General features: G+C 38.7%; 1 protein-coding gene across 2 annotated transcripts in view; it reads left to right on the top strand.

Moving 5' to 3' along the window:
• The window catches only part of hs1bp3 (HCLS1 binding protein 3), a 69,202-nt gene extending 53,666 nt beyond the window's left edge, over positions 1-15,536 (top strand). The window contains exons 5-7 of one of the 2 annotated variants that reach the window (XM_052024312.1): positions 6,250-6,395; positions 12,053-12,191; positions 13,603-15,536. In XM_052024312.1, the coding sequence (XP_051880272.1) occupies positions 6,250-6,395; positions 12,053-12,191; positions 13,603-13,879 (562 nt within the window). In that variant the 3' untranslated portion in view covers positions 13,880-15,536. The remainder of the gene's footprint in view (positions 1-6,249; positions 6,396-12,052; positions 12,192-13,602) is intronic. The other variant, XM_052024311.1, reaches the window with a different exon arrangement.
• The last annotated feature ends 2,712 nt before the right edge of the window (positions 15,537-18,248 follow it).

Below are 18,248 nucleotides of genomic sequence, written 5' to 3'. Positions count from 1 at the left end.
TAACTGTCAATTCCAGTGGCTCAGAAACAAAGCATGATTACTAAGCTGGTTGTCCACTTAATGGATGGTTAAAATGTTTTGATGAGAAGCAAGCAGTGGTGCATTTTTAACACCAGTTAAGTACAGACCTCTGTGCAAGCAATGATCAAATGACTAAACGTGCTTTCTGTGTCAACTGTTGTACACAAAGTACTCGCAACAATCTAGTGTTTAGCATTTTGCAGTTAAAAATTTTTGGAAAATGTTGCAATTTAATAATGTTAAGATCAGCCACCAATAGAATCCATGTGATTTTGCTAGGGTTGAGCCAATTTTCAAATGTTGGTAGTATTATAGTATGCTCTTGCTGTCTATGGGGTAGAGAGAACCTTGATGAAGGGGAGGGGGAATGAGACTTTGAGAGCTACAAATCGTATGTTTGAGTAAAATTACCACTTGTCTGCTTTTGAATCTAAGAGCAGGGAGGTTATGCTGCAACTGCACAGGGTATTGGTGAGGCCACACCTAGAGTACTGCGTGCTGTTCTGATCACCTTACTTGAGGAAGGATATACTGGCTTTGGAGGCGGTGCAGAGGAGGTTCACCAGGTTGATTCCGGAGATGAGGGGGCTTAGCCTATGAGGAGAGATTGAGTTGCTTGGGACTATACTCGCTGGAATTCAGCAGAATGAGAGGGGATCTTATAGAAACATAAACTTACGAAAGGGACAGTACTCAACAATCCGACATTTAGCATTTTGCAGTTAAAATTGTTGGAAAATGTTTCAATTTCATAATGTTAAGATCAGCGACCAATAGTATCCGTGTGATTTTGCTGGGGTTGAGCCAAGATAGAGGCAGGAAGGTTGTTTCTACTGGTAGGTGAGACTAGAACTAGGGAACGTGGCCTCAAGATTTGGGGGAATAGATTTGGGATGGAGATGAGAAGAAACTGCTTTTCTCAGAGGGTACTGAATCTGTGGAATTCTCTGCCCAGGGAAGCAGTGGAGGCTACCTCACTAAATATATTTAAGACACAGTTAGATTTTTGCACAGTAGGGGAATTAAGGGCTTTATGGGGAAAAGGGAATTATGGGGAAAAGGCAGGTCGGTGGAGCTGAGACCACAGCCAGATCAGCCATGATCTTATTGAGTGGCAGAGCAGGCTCAACGGGCCAGATGGCCGACTCCTGCTCCTGTTTCTTATGTTCTTAAATCAGTTGGAGTGATTGATTTGTTGCAAAGTGAAACCCACACCAAGAATCCCCAACTCTAAGTCATGCACTCTGTTTTAAACTTCACAAGTCTGGATGCTCCTCAGTAACATTTTTTTGCTTTTAGCCTGAACATTGTAAAAGATTTTTTGTTTAAAAATTGAATTATTGTTGTATGGATATCAGCTTTTTTAAAGCCACAAGCAGATAAATGACTGATGTTTTAAGTTAGTGTCACCTCCATTTTATCTATACAAAATACAGAAAAAGTTGCAAATGAATTTTATGTCTAAATGAATTTAAGAAATTTGCACAGGATTCCTATTTGCATTATTTTAACAAAATGACTTAATCATGAAAGGGTGACTCATGAATTTCAATCCCTTGTTGACCTGTATTTGTCAAAATTAAGCATAGATGACAAATAATTATTTGACTTTTTTTGGTGACTAATACTAGGACAATAACCAAATCCCCTGGAGAGTAATTATCGAAAGTTACTTATGGGTCTGTGTAAATAACCACTGCACAAAATCATTCCTTTGTATCTTTAAATATTTTTGAGAACAATACTTAATTCTAAATAATCCTTTCACAAATATCCAAATGTACTTTGTACACTGAGTGACCAAAACAAACATTTGTTCTTTGCTTGTATTGCAATGAAGATTAATTTATGTGTAGTGTCAAACAACAAGTTCAAATCTCAATTTGCATACCAGTTTTGCTATCGTTGTGTGACAGGAAACTTTTTACACTATTATTAGTAAGCAATCTTGTTGGTTCCCAAAACTGGCTGCTGGTACCAGGATTAACTGGCCCTGAAAGCTAAGGCATCTGCAGAGTCCTTTAACAATAAGGGTCTTTTCAGTGTCCAGAATGAAAATTTGCTGGAAGTCTAAAAATGATATGAACAGACACTCATTGTTATATTTTGACAGCTGGCCAAATTTTCCAAGAAAAAAATGTCCTCTTCCACATAACATGGCAGAACTTTAAACCAGTAGCAGTGTTTTCTTAACACTTTTTGATGCTTCTGATTTTGTGCAGTAAGTTGATTGCTGAAAGTAGTGTATTGAGACTTCCACAGAAATATCTGAAAAATGGATGTCATGAATTCTTCCAGTTTATTTGCAGAGCTGCAAGCTTTAGTTGATTGCACAGAAAATCCAATTATAATTTTCATTTAAAACAATTAGAGACATAAAGACTCAGGAGCAGGCCTTTCAGCCCACCTAGTGTGTCCTCACTGACCATCAAGCATCCGTCTATCCTAATCCCACTTTTTTTTAATCACATCTCCATCAATTCCCTCCCCCACCACCACAGGTTTTCCTGCCACCCACCGACACACCAGCTGCAATTTACAGTAGTCAATGAATCTACCAACCAGCACACCTTTGACAGCTGGGAGGAACCGGGGCATCCAGAGGAAGCTTTTGTGGTCCAAGGAGAATGTGCGGTCTCCATGCATTCAGCACCAGGGGTCAGGATCGAACCCAAGTCTCTGGAGCTGAGAGTCAGCATCGTTACACACTACATCACTGACACACCCCAAGGGTCATTTGCAAGTTTTTTTAATTGTTAAAATTAAATCAATAATCAATGTTTTGGGTCAATGACCCTTCAATAGAAGTAGTTCTGTTGAAGGGCCATTCACGTTAAGCAGTTCTGATAAAGGGTCATTGATCGGAAATATTTAACACTATTACTCTCTTCGCAGATGCTGCCTGAAATGATGAATATTTCTAGCATTTTGTGTTTTTTATTTTGGATATGTTATGATACAGGGTGGACTGCTTGGTGATTGATGTATTGGACCAGTATCCAGAGGCTTCAATTATTAGTGTGAAGTTATGAGTTTAAATTTCACCACAGCTACTGGAGAATTTAAGTTCAGTAGTTAAATCTGGAATAAAAGGCTAGCATCAATAATAGTGACTGTGGAATTTAGGATTTTGGTTAAGAACCCATCTGCTTTACTAATATCCTCAAGGGAAGGAAATCTGCCATGCAGAAATCCAGACACACAACAATATGGTTGTCTAAACTACAATTTAAAATGGTCCTGTGAATCTCCAAGTTCAAGGGCAATTTGGGATGGGCTATAAATGCTGGGCAATGTGTCCCATAAATAAATACAGTTTTAAAAACAAGAAAATGGCAGGAGATGCTGGGAAGGATGACCTATTACCACAGCGGGAAGACACTCATCAGAGCTGGCTAATGCATTTGTAATGAGTGGACAAGTTTAAATGCTCATAATTAATTTGGCCCCTAAATAGATTAATGTTGTTGGAAGATGTAAAGATCTAAGGAAATGTGTGAGGCTGCCAAAATTTCATAACAGATTCAAGCATCGTCCAAAGCACAGAATGGGGAAAATAATCCCTAAAAATGGCAGGTAGGAAAACCAGAGTCATCTTGAAGAAATGTATGATTGAAAAATCACAGAATGTATTCATAGTAGACTCTGCTGGGACAACAGGTAGCCATAACATGGTGAGGACAGTGGTAGAGCATGATGAGATATCTCTTTGGAGCTGGTATAGTAATCACTGAATCATAGACACTTATGGGACCAAGTGGATGTAACTAGCAGGATACAAGGGAACCAATGGGTGTGGTACCTAAAAAGCATTCAGTAAGATATAACTTGATCAACTTGTGATTTAACTGTACGCCTGGATGATTATATTCCATAAGCTGACAATTCTATTTGATTTTTTTTCTGTTATCTGTAGTTGCCTTTTCTGCTTCCTTGAGTAACTTTGCATTGTTCTAAGATAGGCCTCAGAGTAATCCTGTACTTTTCTTACAAATATGCTTGTTTAAAAGCCATTAGGGAATAGTGTCAGTCAGAAAATAGTAAGATGCTTTCTGGTTGAAGGTGCCAGCTCTATTTTAGACTTGTACATACTGTACTGACAATTTCCTTTTTCATGTGGAAAGCAATTACAGGAAGGAGAGGGAAGGGCCTTTCATGTAATAATGAAACCCAGGATAAGGCAACTTTCTGAAGAGTAAATCCCAATTCTATTCAATTAAAGTAAGATAGTTAACTTTTAATAATGATTCAGTATTTTAGGACTGAAAGACTGGTTGAAATCAAAAGTAGATTGCTTTAATATTTAGAGGGAATTTGTCTGATGCACTTATTGTGACTTTTTAAAATTCATTTATGGTATGTGGGCTTTGCTGACAAAGCCACCATTTATTGTCCATCCCTAAGTGCTCTTGAGAAAGAGATGGTGAGCCACTTTCTTGAGCTCCTGCTGCTGTTCTCCTGTTGAAGGTACTGTAACAGTGATGTTGGGTGAGAAATTCAATGATTAAGTTGCAGTGATGTTGAAGGAACGGAGATTACCAAGTCAGGGTAGTGTGTGATGGAGGGGATTATGCAAGTAGTAGTCTTCCCATGCACCTGTGCCCTTGTTATTTTGGTGGTAAAAGTTGTGAGTGGTGAGGAGAATGCAGTGACTGTCAGTTATATATTGTAAGAATAAATAGTAACTATATTATTAGGCATAAGTAAAATATTTTGCTCTATTTGTACTACATCACTCCCTCAGAGCTCATGGCAGGAGATTGGGAAAATAAACAGACTAGTCTGGAAATATAATTAACAACCAAAGCTCTGGGGAAACAAACAGGAATTAATGCTACCTACTATATGCATAGGTTTCAGAGAAATTCTCTTCTACAGATCACAAGACAAGGGAGCAGAAGCAGGCCATTCGGCCCATCGAGTCTGCTCCAAGGAGAAGGGAAAAAGAAATGGGGAATGGGGAGGAAAAAAAACCTATTCTAATCCCAATTTCCGGCCTTATCCCCATATCCCTTGATACTCTGACTATTTAGATATCTATCTATCTCTTCCTTGAATGCCCCCACTGATCTGGCCTCCACTGCTGTACATGGCAAGGAGTTCCACAAATTCACCACCCTCTGGCTAAAGAAATTTCTCCTCATCTCTGTTTTGAAACTGTACCCTCTAATTCTAAGATTGTGCCCTCTGGTCCTGGACTCACCCACCAAGGGAAGACAGTCTAGCCACATCTACTCTGTCCTTTCCTATCAACATTTTAAATGTCGCTATGACATCCCCTCTCATTCTTCTGTACTCCAGTGAGTACAGTCCAAGAGTCGACAAACGCTCATCATACGTAAGCCCTTTCGTTCCTGGAATCATCCTCGTAAATCTTCTCTGAACCCTACAGAAAATGGTACTGATTAACAATTACCACATTGTTTAAAAAGTGCTTATTCTTTTAATTTCATCCCTTAAATACCTACTGCACCCACCACATTCAGTGGTGGCCAACAGCAAAATATTAGCTTTGAGTTTCAAAAACAAGAGGGCATAGGTTTAAGGAGAGAGGAAGGAGTTTTAAAGGGGACCTGAGGGGCAGTGTTTTACACAGTGGTTAATGTCAGGAATTTGCTGCCAGAGGTGGTGGTGGAATCAGATACAATCACTATGTTTAAGAGACATTTAGACAGGCATTTCAATAGGCAAAGTATAGAAAGCTATAGTCTGGGCAGATGGGATTAGTGTAGATGGACAAAGAGGTTGAAGGGCCGATTTCTGCGCTGAATGGCTCTAAAGAAGTGCAATTTGGGCAGCAACTGTTGGACGTTTTCAATACATCACACATCTGTTCATCGCCTGAAGTATTTGTACCTCTCACTCAGAACTAATTGCAAGTAATGCATTGACCTGTACGAGCAGTATGCAAGACAAGTTTTTCACTGTACCTCGGTACAAGTGACAATAATAAACCAATACCATATGACTGTTGTTTTCACAACCAGATTTCTCCCATTAAAGGAATCAGTGCATCGTTCATGAAGTAACTTGAAAATAGCATTCCATTTCAAAGCAAATGTGATCATGCTTGGAAAGTCTTGTAACTGAGTGTTCACAATTTCACAATGATAGCTAATGAAGTAACTCCTACTTCAGCATTACCATTAGAAGACATTAAAATGATTAATCTTTTTGATGAATCCCTCTATGTGATCTAATTCACTAATGTTATGCATATTTTTTCAGCTATAAAGTGAAGAAGACAGAGTCTTCTCAGCAGAAGATAAAACATAAGTTTACTCTCTTTGAGGAAGTGGATGCTGATGCTGGGCTTTTTGAACCAGTTAAAGGTTCGACCACAACGGCCATAAAGAAATCCTCTTTCAAAGAAGGTGAGTACTGTCTCAGAAGGTAACAATAAGAGTTTTTCTTTCTCTCTGAGATATGAGCAATACTAGCTGACAGTATTTACTGACTATTCCTTGCTGACTGTAGGACAGTAAGGGTTAACCATGTAACAAGGGGCTAAAGTCACGTTGTCCCTATTTGTTGGGACTGCCCCATCCCCATTCCTTAAGACAGTTGAGCAGTTGGACATCTGTGAAGATTACCATTTTCATTGGCTCAAATTACCAGATCTGTTTGACTTAACTTCAGAACTTGCCATGGTGAGGTTTCAACTTGTGATTCATGCTGCTGGTGCTGGAAGAAAGTCATTGAACACTTTTTAATTTCAGAACTAAAATGGATGAGTTCCAAGTAATGCTGATGCCAATTGCATCAATTACAGCTCAGAATTCAAACAAAATGAAAAAGTATCTGTGGTCTCTTCTGCTGAGAATGAAATGAATAGGTTATATTGAGGTCATAAAAATATTGTATTTCATCAAATGAATGTGGTTTGGAAAGGATGCTATCATTATTTTTTGTTTAGTATTTTATTGTGGTTGTCATTCAAGGAAATTTAGTCCTGAATTTCCAATGTGATTATGCTGATTTCCTGTCATAAATTGGCATAGAATAAGCAGAGCCACACTCCCGAGCAAATTAGAAAGAGCTTTTTGCAATCATTTACTCTGATTCTCTAGGGATTTTCTCAGAGATGTAGCAAGAAACCAAGTGAATCCTTGCAGAAGTTGAATATTGCTGTCTGTCCTCATTAATTTAAATTCTCTTTAGTACCCGGTACTCGATAATTAACAATGTTGCAATAATGTATGCATGTTAATTAATTTTCAGTACTTCATGATTTTTATCTCTGGGTTGATTGATTTGTAATGTACAGAAGCAATTGTATTTTGTCGTGGAAATTGATCATATTGCTCCATGCTAGATGGACTTGTTCTCTTTCTCATTCAGAAATCTGTACAGAAGTGTTAAAAGGATGTTAGTTTAAAAGACAGCTGTATAAGTCATGTCCTTTTTAAGTGATGCAGTTTTGATGTTGGAGATTTACTTGCACAAAGACAGAGGAGGGTTTGGGTGGTTTTCAATTTGGGGTTTTGAATATACTTACTATTCTTACATTAATTAATTTCCACATAATCTTTGAAGGTTGCAATGACAATAGTTTTACATTTTGTTGCTGAATGTTAATAAAGTTTTCATAAATATAAATTCCACACCTTTTGCAAAAGCAACCTATTTAAGCTATTCTGCTTTAAGTTACTATCTTAATTTTTTTTGCCAACAGTAGAAGGGGAAAATGTTAGCATGTTAATTATTTTCTTGAACTAATAATCCAGTGGTCGGATCTAATGATCCACTTCTATTAATTCAAATTTTATCACCACAGCTGGGAAATAGAAATCTAGTTAATTAAATAAAGCTATTGTCAGGAATGTTGCCAGTGATAGATGAATATTTAATGAATGTGAACAATATTCAAAATACGCAGCTGCTGCTGATAATCTGAAATCTAAGCAGAGAAGGTTGGAAGTACTTAGCAGGCCATTCAGTATTTGTACAGAGAGAAAGAGTTGACAATTCAAGGCTTTAGGATTGGAAAGAATCAGAAAATTCAACTTTTTGTAAGGAAGTACTTAAACAGAAGTGAAGGAGTGGAGGAAGAAAGAAAGAATGAAAGGGAAGGCCTGCATTGAATAAAATCCAGGAGGAATTTAAGTAGCAAAAGGGTTGATAGTGCAAGACAAAAAGTATTGGTAATGGGGCAAATTTTTTAAGAAGACACAGACAGTGGCCCTGACTGAGCTTGTCCTGCTCCACTTACTGGACTTGCCACCCTTGCTTCTCGTACACCTTTCCTAAATGTAGAGGGCCAAACGTGCTAATCTTCTGTACCCAGCATGGATCTTGTGAGACAAAGCAAGCTTTGGATGATGAATAGGCCTCTAACAAATCTTGAGACCCTATCCACTGAATGACCTGACAAATGCTGGCAACTTGTCAGTTATCAAAGACTTATTAAAGAGAGATATTTATTGGTATTGGTTTATTATTGTCACATGTATTGACATACAGTGGAAAAACTTGGTTTTGTAGGCCATCCAAACATATCATTTCAAAACATAGGTACATTGAGGTAGTACAAGGGAAAGGCAATAACAGAATACAGAAAGAGTTCATCTTTAATGTACAAGAGGTCTGTTCAAGAGTCTTATAATAGTGGGATAGAAGCTGTTCTTGAGCTTGGTGGTGCATGTTTACAAGCTTTTGTATCTTCTGCCTGATGGAAGGGGGAAGAAGAGAGAAAGTCCAGGGCGGGAGGGATCTTTGATTATGTTGGCTGCTTTGCTGAGGCAGTGGATGTGTATATAGTTCATGGAGGAGAGGCTGGTTTTCATAATGGACTGAGCTGTGTTCACAACTCTCTGCAGTTTCTTGCAGTTTTGGGCATAGCAGTTACCATACCAAGCCGTGATGCATCTGGATAGGATGCTTTCAATGGTGCATCAATAAAAATTGATGATGATGATCAATGGGGACGTGCCAAATTTCCTTAGCCTTCTGAGGAAGCAGAGGTGCTGGTGTGATTTCTTGGCCTTAGCATCTAATGGAGTTTAAATAATTTAAGAAAAAAAATTAGCAAATAATTAAAACCACTATAATAAAGTAAACAAAAAAGAAAATTGCACATCCTTTTTCCAGTAAATGGGGTCACTGTAGGCCAGCTGTCCCTAATGTAAAGCTGAGAGCCAGACAGAGTGTCCTCTTTTTTTTCATCAGTGTTTGGCAGCTGGGCCCAATGGTGAGTCCAGTAACAGAGTGACTAGACAATGTGTTGACATTTGACCTCCACCTTGTCTCTAGGACTTCCAGCCTGAACCATGCGTTCGCCAAAGTTGGAGAAATGTTGAGGTGTGAATATCTGATAGCCAGTTGTGAGACAGCAACGTTCAATTCCTGGAGGAACTGTGAAAGGTAGCTGCTGATTTACTGCTGATGCCGACTGTGGCTGAAGAAGTAGGAGCAGTGGTTCTGATCTGGCACTGTTAACCTCATCTTTGAGACTAGAAAGCTGTAAAATTCTTCATCAAAAGATGAGATCCAGTTCCTTGGACCTGAAACTACATTAGTGGAATTTTGAAGATTGATGGGGAAAGGATGGAGAATTTAAAAACATTTTCAGCGACTGTATTCAGCAAAGCAATAGCCCAGCATGCGCAGAGGTGGAGAAAGCGCAGATGTGGCATCTTCTGCCCTTACATGGAAAGGTGTCGGGTGATATGGTGCAGACATTGGGGTCATGGAGCTGTAAAACAAGTTATTGTGGAATGTTATCTTTGTAGAAAGTAATGAGAAAGTGCTTCTTGGTGGAGAGAGCAGAAATGGTGCAACGTATGGAGAAAGGGAATGCTATTGAGGATTTTTTTTGAGGGAGGAGAAGGCCAGAAGTTTTTGAACTTGGCACAAATGGATCGCAGTCCTCCGTGTATGTTGAAAGGGAATCCTTGGTTGAGGAAAACAGAAAGCATTTTAGAAGCACAAACGTGAAGGGTAGCATTATGACCAAGAAGAAGAAACTGATAAAATGGAATAAGGTTCTTGCAGAAAACAGCAGGAATCGATGTTGTCAAATTGCTGTAGGAGTCAGTATACCGATAGCAGATGTTGGTTCATATCTTATCTCTAGAAATGGAGATGGTGAAGCTGAGGAAAGCAGGATCACAGTAGGGTCGTGCGAAAGAGGGGTGGAAATTTGAAGTAGATTTACAGAAGTTTCCAATGTGAGTCTAGAGTAGATGGGGCACCAATAAGTGAGGTCAGAGAAGGTGGGGACCTGAATCAACTGAACCTAAAAATGTTCAAAATATTCCACATAAAAATGGATATATTTTAGACCCACACAGGTCTTTGGTCTAAATGCTTGTGTTCATCTGTCTGAATTTGGTTCAGTAACATTCATCCAATGATATCACTACCATTGTTTGTATAATGATTGCATTTATCACCTTAATTAAGCTTCACTGAAGAACTTGCATTGTAGGCAATGCATGTGGAGAGGGAAACAAAGATAATATTTTGGATCAATGACCTTTCGTCAAAACCTGCCAAGTATTTCAAGCATTTTCTGTTTTTTGTTTCAGACTTCCAGGATCTGCAGTTTTTTGCTTTTCAGATATTGTTTCTTTTTGATTTTTTTTGGCTTATTTTTCTACCACTTTATATATATTCACTTGAATGCAGAACTTCCAGATTCTAATTTCTATGTAAAACAAAGTAACCATTGCAAGAGGTTTTGAGTTCAGGAGCAAGGATGTGTTAATACAGTAATGCAGAAAAGACCACATCTGGAGTATTGGGTACAGTTTTAGGCCTCTTTACCAAAGGGAGGTGTACTTGCCCAAGAGAGAGTGCAGTGAAGATTCACCAGACTGATTCTTGGAACTGTCATATGAGAAGGAATTGGGTCTACTAGGCTTATATTCACCAGAAGAATGAGAGGAAATCTCATTGCAGCATCCAAATTATGACAGGGCTTGACAGGATATATGTAGGATGTTTCCTCTGGCTGGGGTATCCAGAATAAGGGCTAACAGGCTCAAGAAATGGACTGAGAGGAGAAATTTCTTCACTCAGAATGATGAACTTGTGGAATTCTCACAAAAATCACAGAAGCCTGTAGAGCCAATTCGCTGCATATATCTAAGATGGACATAGATTTCTGGACAGAAAATGAATCAGGAGATATGGGGAGAGAGCAGGACCTTGGTATTGAGATGAAGGATCACCTGTGATAGTATTGAATAGCATAGCAGCTGAAATTGCCAAATGGGCTACTCCTGCAACCTTTCCATGTAAATGAATTTCACTTGCATTGCATCCAAAGCAGTAAAAGAAGAAAAGTATACTTTGAAGAGACATTTTGAACAGAAAACAGCAAAACAATCCAATATGTTTAAAGCAAATTATCTGAATTGAATAGATTTTCCTCAGGTTTGATATAATCAGCTTGTGTAGATTGTTTTTTGAATTGGGATTGAATCTGGATTTTTTTTACTGGAGCCTTTTTCACTCTTCGTGTCTAACTGAGCAAAAGTAGTTTTCAAGCTAAATGGAGCGTACATATTTTTTGTTTTTTTTCTTTCTGCATTACCTTAGATTGAAAGCAAATGGATGGCTGTTAATTATCTTTCTTGTATTTAAATACATTTCCCCTCCAGAAATGTAATTCAAGACTATAAGAATTACTACAGCTTCAAAATTCCATTATTTTGAAACTGTTCATTTCTGATGCAAAATCAAATTGTATCAATGTACCTATAAAGTCCTGTTATATTTCACTTTTGTTTCTTAATGTATCTAACTCATAATTGGTTGCCGTTGGTTTGATGTTTTCCAACAGTTAAAGCAAGGTCACTAGCTATGATTTACAGTATGAGTGGGTTAATAATTCACCTTGAACAAACTACACAGTAGATGCTTTGCATGCAACATTGGATTTTGTTTTACAGGAGCTATACATTTGCCTGTTGAAGCTAACCATTATATGGACAGCAAACAGTAAATTCTGGTTATTAACTGAGTTATAATGTGAAAAATGCATATTGTAAAGTGAATAATCTATTAACATTTACTCATTCTGTAGCTGATTTCAGGTTGTTTGAGGACCCAGACTTGGGCGGAACTGTCCAAACCAATGATCCTTTATTACTTCCATCTACCCGTGAGCTTAAAAGCAGTACCATAAATGTAAACCTTGATGAGGACACCGAAGAATTGTTGAGGTAGTTATTTTAATAGTTAATGAAGTGGTCCTTTTGAAGGGAAGTGGACTTTTGTTACAAAAGCTTTGATATTTGCTTTCAGTCACTGTCACAAATTTCTGATCTATCTTAGCTATTCTTGTCCACAGGAGAGGTGGTAGCTCCCACAGTAGTTTCAATACCTTCCCCACATTATACTGCCCAATACCTAAATGCACAAATCTGAAATCAAGGTGTTAGTGTGGAACTGCTGTGATCCAAGGCAATTTCAAGCCTATGCCCAGTCTGAGCAGCTTGTAAAGCACTTGTGTGCACATAAATTGTTGAATTGGCTTTATTTTAGACATCAGGCGATCTGAGATTAATCATTGGAAACAAACATAACTCCGTTTTGATTTATCTACTTAACCATGTGCCTCTTGTAGTATCTCCTTTCTAAGTGACTTCTCACTGCCAAGACTTGTCAAGTGACTTTCAGCTGCCAGCTCCAGACCACTGCTTGCAGAAAAAACATATTGATTGGTTTCCATCATCGATGTCTCTGAAAATTCCAGAAGACACTTGAGGCTAGCTAGATCCTTGAGAGTACCGGACTCCACACTGTGCAGAGGCTCTCTGACTTCACCGGCTGGAATGGTGGAGTTCATGGCTTAAGGTTGCCAAAATCCGAGTCTTATTGGCCAATTTAATCCTGCTGCATTGTAGAGGGAGACCAAGTTTTCCATGTGACAACAAAACCAAGCAAGCTCACAAGAAATTCGGCATTTCCACAGGGTACAATGCATAGGTGTCATTTTAGTGCAAAACGGTGGTCAGAGTGCAATCAAAACGAACCAGTAACTTAAAGAAGGGCGAATAGATAAAGAATGTTGTTTTGTACAGGAAATCTGCTTCCTGCATCCATTGTAACAGCTAATATTGTTTATCTTTCACTATACTAGCATTGATCTCACTACAGCTTCTCTCTCAATCTGCACTTTGGAGTTTCCCCAATTCAACTGAAAGCAAATTAAGCTTAACATTGTAAGACCCATTTTAAAATGTGCAATGATTCTCTTGGGAGGAATAAATGTTACCACTTATGTAAAATAAAACTCATCACAGATGCTAAACTGTATTAAATTTGCTGTTGGTTTACTCTGCATTAACTTTTAGTTTTTGTTGTTAAACATTTATGAAAAACAATGTTCCTGGTCTGTGGAAACCCCAAACACGTGACATTGATTCCTTCTTGAGCAATAATTATATTTTTGTTCATGTGCTTTTGTTCAAGCAGGATGGATTCCAGTTTTGAATGTTTTGCATATTCTTCAGTGTCTCTGATTACATAGATAGCAGTTGCAATTGACATATGCTATAAGACAAAATGCACGTAGTAGACAAAAAATGGTAACATCATTGATTGTATATTTTGTGCTCTTAATATTTCCAGAGTTGAAGATGACTTGGATAAATTACTGAAGTTGAGTGCCAGTAATAAAACAAAACCAGCTGTGCCAGCCAAACCAGCTGTGCCAGCCAAACCAGCTGTGCCAGCCAAGCCAGTTGTGCCCAAGAAGCCTGCCTTCCCCTCTGAAATGAGGAGGAGCAGTCCTGCAGCAGGATCCAGTTCCCCTAAAAGCACAGTGGCTGCCATGAATGAACTGGATATTCTGAAATACATTCAGGAGAATGAGACATCGAGTACTGACACAGTAGATCTGTTTTGAACAAAATCTCTTTCAATAATGTACCGATTGCATTATGGAGTAACCTTGGTAATCTGCATGAACTTAAAATATATAATAAAAGTACTTTCAATGATGGTTTATTGCATTTGTGGACACAAATGAAAGACATTTAAGTGAAAATTGTGATTTTTTAAAATATTTCTCTTTGAGCAAATACCCTTTTTAAATTCTAAAGCCTCCAAATCAAAAGAACAAAAGAGGATATTTTGATTCCTTCACATGGTGAGTAAGCTAACCAGCAAAATGTGTCAGAAAGTCACAATTAATATATTTGGTTTTTTTTCAGTCCACAGACATGGTTGGTGAGTACTGGAAAAATGTAACACTTTTTAAATAGTCCGTAGATGTACTTGGGATACAGAAAAGGGCAGAACTGGATTGTAAATCAAAAGGAAAAAAATTGTGTGGCATGTGTAGGGAATCTCAGGAGTGGAATATTTCATGTATCAAGTTCATCCAATGCTATATCATTATTGCAAGTAGGAATTTCCAAGTGCCATGCGACCTTGGAAATAAACCCCTTTGCACTAGTTCAGATAGGATGATTATACCAGGGCATTTTTACAGTTAACTGCCTTGCTTTCTTACAGGTCATTGGCACTGACATAGAAATGCCAGTTCCTGTATTATTAAATTAATGCCATATACCCCAAAAACATGTGCATATAAGTACTGAACTAAATCAAATTCTGGAGCATCCGTTAAAAGAGAAACACTGTTAGTGATTTAGATTGTAAACCCTTCATCAGTTCTGAAGACTTTTCAACCTGAAGTGCACGTCCTGGTTTTTTTCCAGATTTCCAGCTACTGCAATCTTTTGATTTTCATTAATTAGAGATTTGTTTTCATTTGGTTATTGGATGCAGTTGCATAAATGTGCTTTTTTTGAATCAGTGCTTTTGTATTATTTCCACAAACCAGTTTCTTAAAGTTTGACCACAAATCAAATTCTGCATATGAACTGTACTAGGTATTCTTCCTGCATGGATATCAAGGTTGGAGGCACTTGTGCTTAAAGCAGTATTTTAGTAGGCCTCCACTATTTTCTATGCTGCTTGGTATCAGCTTCAACTCAGAATATGAATCTGAGTAATATTTATAACATTGAAAATCCCAATCTTGGATGAGTTGTGATTTGTGCTCAAGACCAGAATGGTAGCAGCATGCAAACCTCTACATGTGTTTGTTTGCAAGAGCCTATAGCTGAGAGATTTGCCTGAACTTGGACCTCCAGCCATTCTCTTGCATAGTGAAGCTGTGAAGTAAAAATACAGTCAATAAGACAAACAAGATAAAATTTACAATTATCTTTTTGCCTCCATCCCCTAAAATATAGTATCTGCAATTATTATTTCCAACGACTTTGCATACTTCTTCCTACTCAAGTAGCCCTCAAGTTTGCATATTAACAACCTATTTAGCTTTTCACAGCTGTAAGAACTGTGGAAGTGCTGCAATGATCTCAAATGTTCAAGGCTATTCTGTTTAAGATGTCATTGTCTGCAATACTTCATAGTAGGGTGATAAATTGTGACCAGTCTTATTAAAATCCGGAAGTGACAGCATTAGGGAAGAAACATGTTTAAAGCAGAGGATGGTCTTTACTGGTGACACTATATTAAATCACTAAAATGTATTTCTGCCCATTGTGTGTGGTGTTTATTGTAATATAGTTTCATCTAAGATGTCATAACAGAGTAATTCTACAAACTTGGTACAGTAGTGTGAGCATTCCACTTAAAGGTGTTAAGTGTACAGTAATGAAATATTTTTGTAAATGATGGAACTTGGATTCAAGAATTTTGGTTTGAATTGGCAAATAGTTTGCACAGTGTGCAAGTCAGTGTAACAGTGCATCTTATGTTTGGAATTGTAGATCAGTACTGCATGTTTCTTGATGGCTTTGCAAGGTTTGAAAGCAGGAGAGATCCCACTTTTGTTCCAGATCAGGGGAGAAACAAACAGAACAGCCTGCAGGAGGAACTCAGCAGGTCGAGCAATATCTGTGGGATGAAAGGAATTGTCGAGATTTTGGGTTCAAGCCCTGTTGTCCTGATGCAGGATTTCGACCTGAAACATTGACAATTCCTTTTGTCCCACAGATGCTACTCAACACGCTGAGTACCTCCAACAGATTCTTCATTGCTCCAGATTCCAGCATCTGCAGTCTCTTGTCTCCATTGTTTGAGGTCTGAGTCACCTGATCTCAGCCAGATGGCACCAAATGACAGCAAAGAAATTGCAACTGCTCACATCATCTGAGTTGAGGAGGAAAATTTATTGAAATTTCTTCTCTCATTTACATGTTCTCTCACTCACCACTGCCTTTACCATCACTATCTCTCATGTCATACCTTTTCTGTTTGCAAGATTTTTGTAAACTTTTACATATTTTACACTCATTGGGTCATTGGCTCAATAAAATCAAGGTATTCGGATAAGAGGTTATGGATTGATTATAGCTAATCTCAAAGAAAATGAATCTCTTGATCATGACAAATTTTACATATGTAAAGAGATAATCATAGGTAATTTTAGTTTTAAGATATGAAGGTGATGTGTCGTATTGAGCACTGACCTTTCGAACATGATACGGCAACCAAACTGTTGCTATTCCAACTATGAACACAAGTCAGAAGTTACTCAACTAATTTATCACTGAGACTAGCTTTTCTTAAATTCCAGTCTTATTTAATTACCAAAAAAAACCACAAATTGCAAGCTATCTCTTTGCAGTCTTCCCTATTTTGCCATGCATCCCATTCTTCTACAACAAAATACATAGGGTGTAGAAAAAGATTTATTTTAATGAGTCCAAGAATGAGCAATTCTCGTTCTAAGGTTAGAGTGGAGAAGCTGGGATTGTTCTCCTGTGAGCAGAGGTGGAGAGGAGATTTGGTAGAGGTACACAAGATGATGTCTAGTTCAGCTTGGGTCAAAGAAGCTGTTCCCATAAGTACATGGTTTTAAGGAGGAGTGAACACCGATTTAAAATATTGGGCACAAGATAAAAGGGCAATGTGAGTAAAACCATTTTTACTTTCACAGTGATCAATTTACTCCCTGAAAGGATATTGGAAGCCGAATCAGTTGGTACTTTCATAAGGGATTGATATTGGCACTTGAAAAGTTGTGGAGAAGGGAGGAGTGAATGGAACTGAAGGGATTGCTCAACTTTGGAATGGGAACATATTTGATGGGATGAATGGCCATCTTCTGTACTGTAATTATTCTATGGTTCTAATGAGTACTATCTGGCCGTTACAGAAAATGTAGTGACAGGAAATTTCAACTTTATCTGTTTTTTAGTCCAGAGTTCTCTCCTTTCTCCATCAACTGAGGGGCACTGTGCTATGTGGGTAAAGTCATAGATGGTACTGCAATTCTGCATTCACATAAGTATTCATTATGTATGGATATAGCCAGAGATGATCGAAAAACTTTCAAAATTAGTATATTCTGTTGTTTGTCTTCTAGCCATAACAGGACGTGGTTTGAGAATGACTGACTCTCATCAATAGAGGGAGACAGAAACTAGAGCTTTCTATATTGTAGCAGTGCTAGCAGTTTTTTTTATCCAAAATAAACTTTATTCATAATAATAAAAGACAAACTATATACAATAATAAAATAGTGCAAGTCTTTACATTCGTGTACAGATCAATTATTAGAGTTACTTTTTATACAAACCACAGCACCAATGCCACTCATGTGGCTCCCTGGGGTGATACCCCAATCCCATATTTACAATCTTTTAGGGGGCTTCCACACCTTACCCCGCCCCTCCCTCTCCAGTGGCAGAAGAACCCTAAACTGTCATCCTTCCCCACCGAGCCCTTGTGTTGGCTGCACCCAGCTTCAGTGCATCCCTCAGCACGTACTCCTGCAGCCTGGAATGTGCCAGTCGGCAGCATTCCCCTACGGACATCTCGCAGTGCTGGGAGACCAACAAGTTTCGGGCAGACCAAAGGGCATCTTTCACCGAGTTGATGACCTTCCAGCAGCAGTTGATGTCTGTCTATGTGTGTGTCCCTGGGAACAGCCCGTAGATCAGAGGATCCTCTGTTACGCAGCTGCTGGGGATGAACCATGACAAGGATCCTTGCATCTTTCGCCACAACCTCCCCGCAAACCCACAGCCCGCAAAGAGGTGGGCGACCGTCTCGTCCCCAGCACAGCCCTCCTGGGGGCAGCGCACGCTGGGACTGATGTTCCGACCATGCAGGAAGGATCTGACTGGGAGGGCCCCTCTCACTGCCAGTCAGGCGAGGTCTTGGTGCTTGTTGGTGAGTTCTGGCGATGAGGCATTCTGCCAGATGGTCTGGACAGTCTACTCAAGGAACCACCC

Source organism: Pristis pectinata, chromosome 10, assembly GCF_009764475.1.
Source record: "Pristis pectinata isolate sPriPec2 chromosome 10, sPriPec2.1.pri, whole genome shotgun sequence".
Taxonomy (NCBI): domain Eukaryota; kingdom Metazoa; phylum Chordata; class Chondrichthyes; order Rhinopristiformes; family Pristidae; genus Pristis; species Pristis pectinata.
Note: the sequence above shows the minus strand (reverse complement) of the source record. Positions and strands in the feature narration are given on the sequence as shown.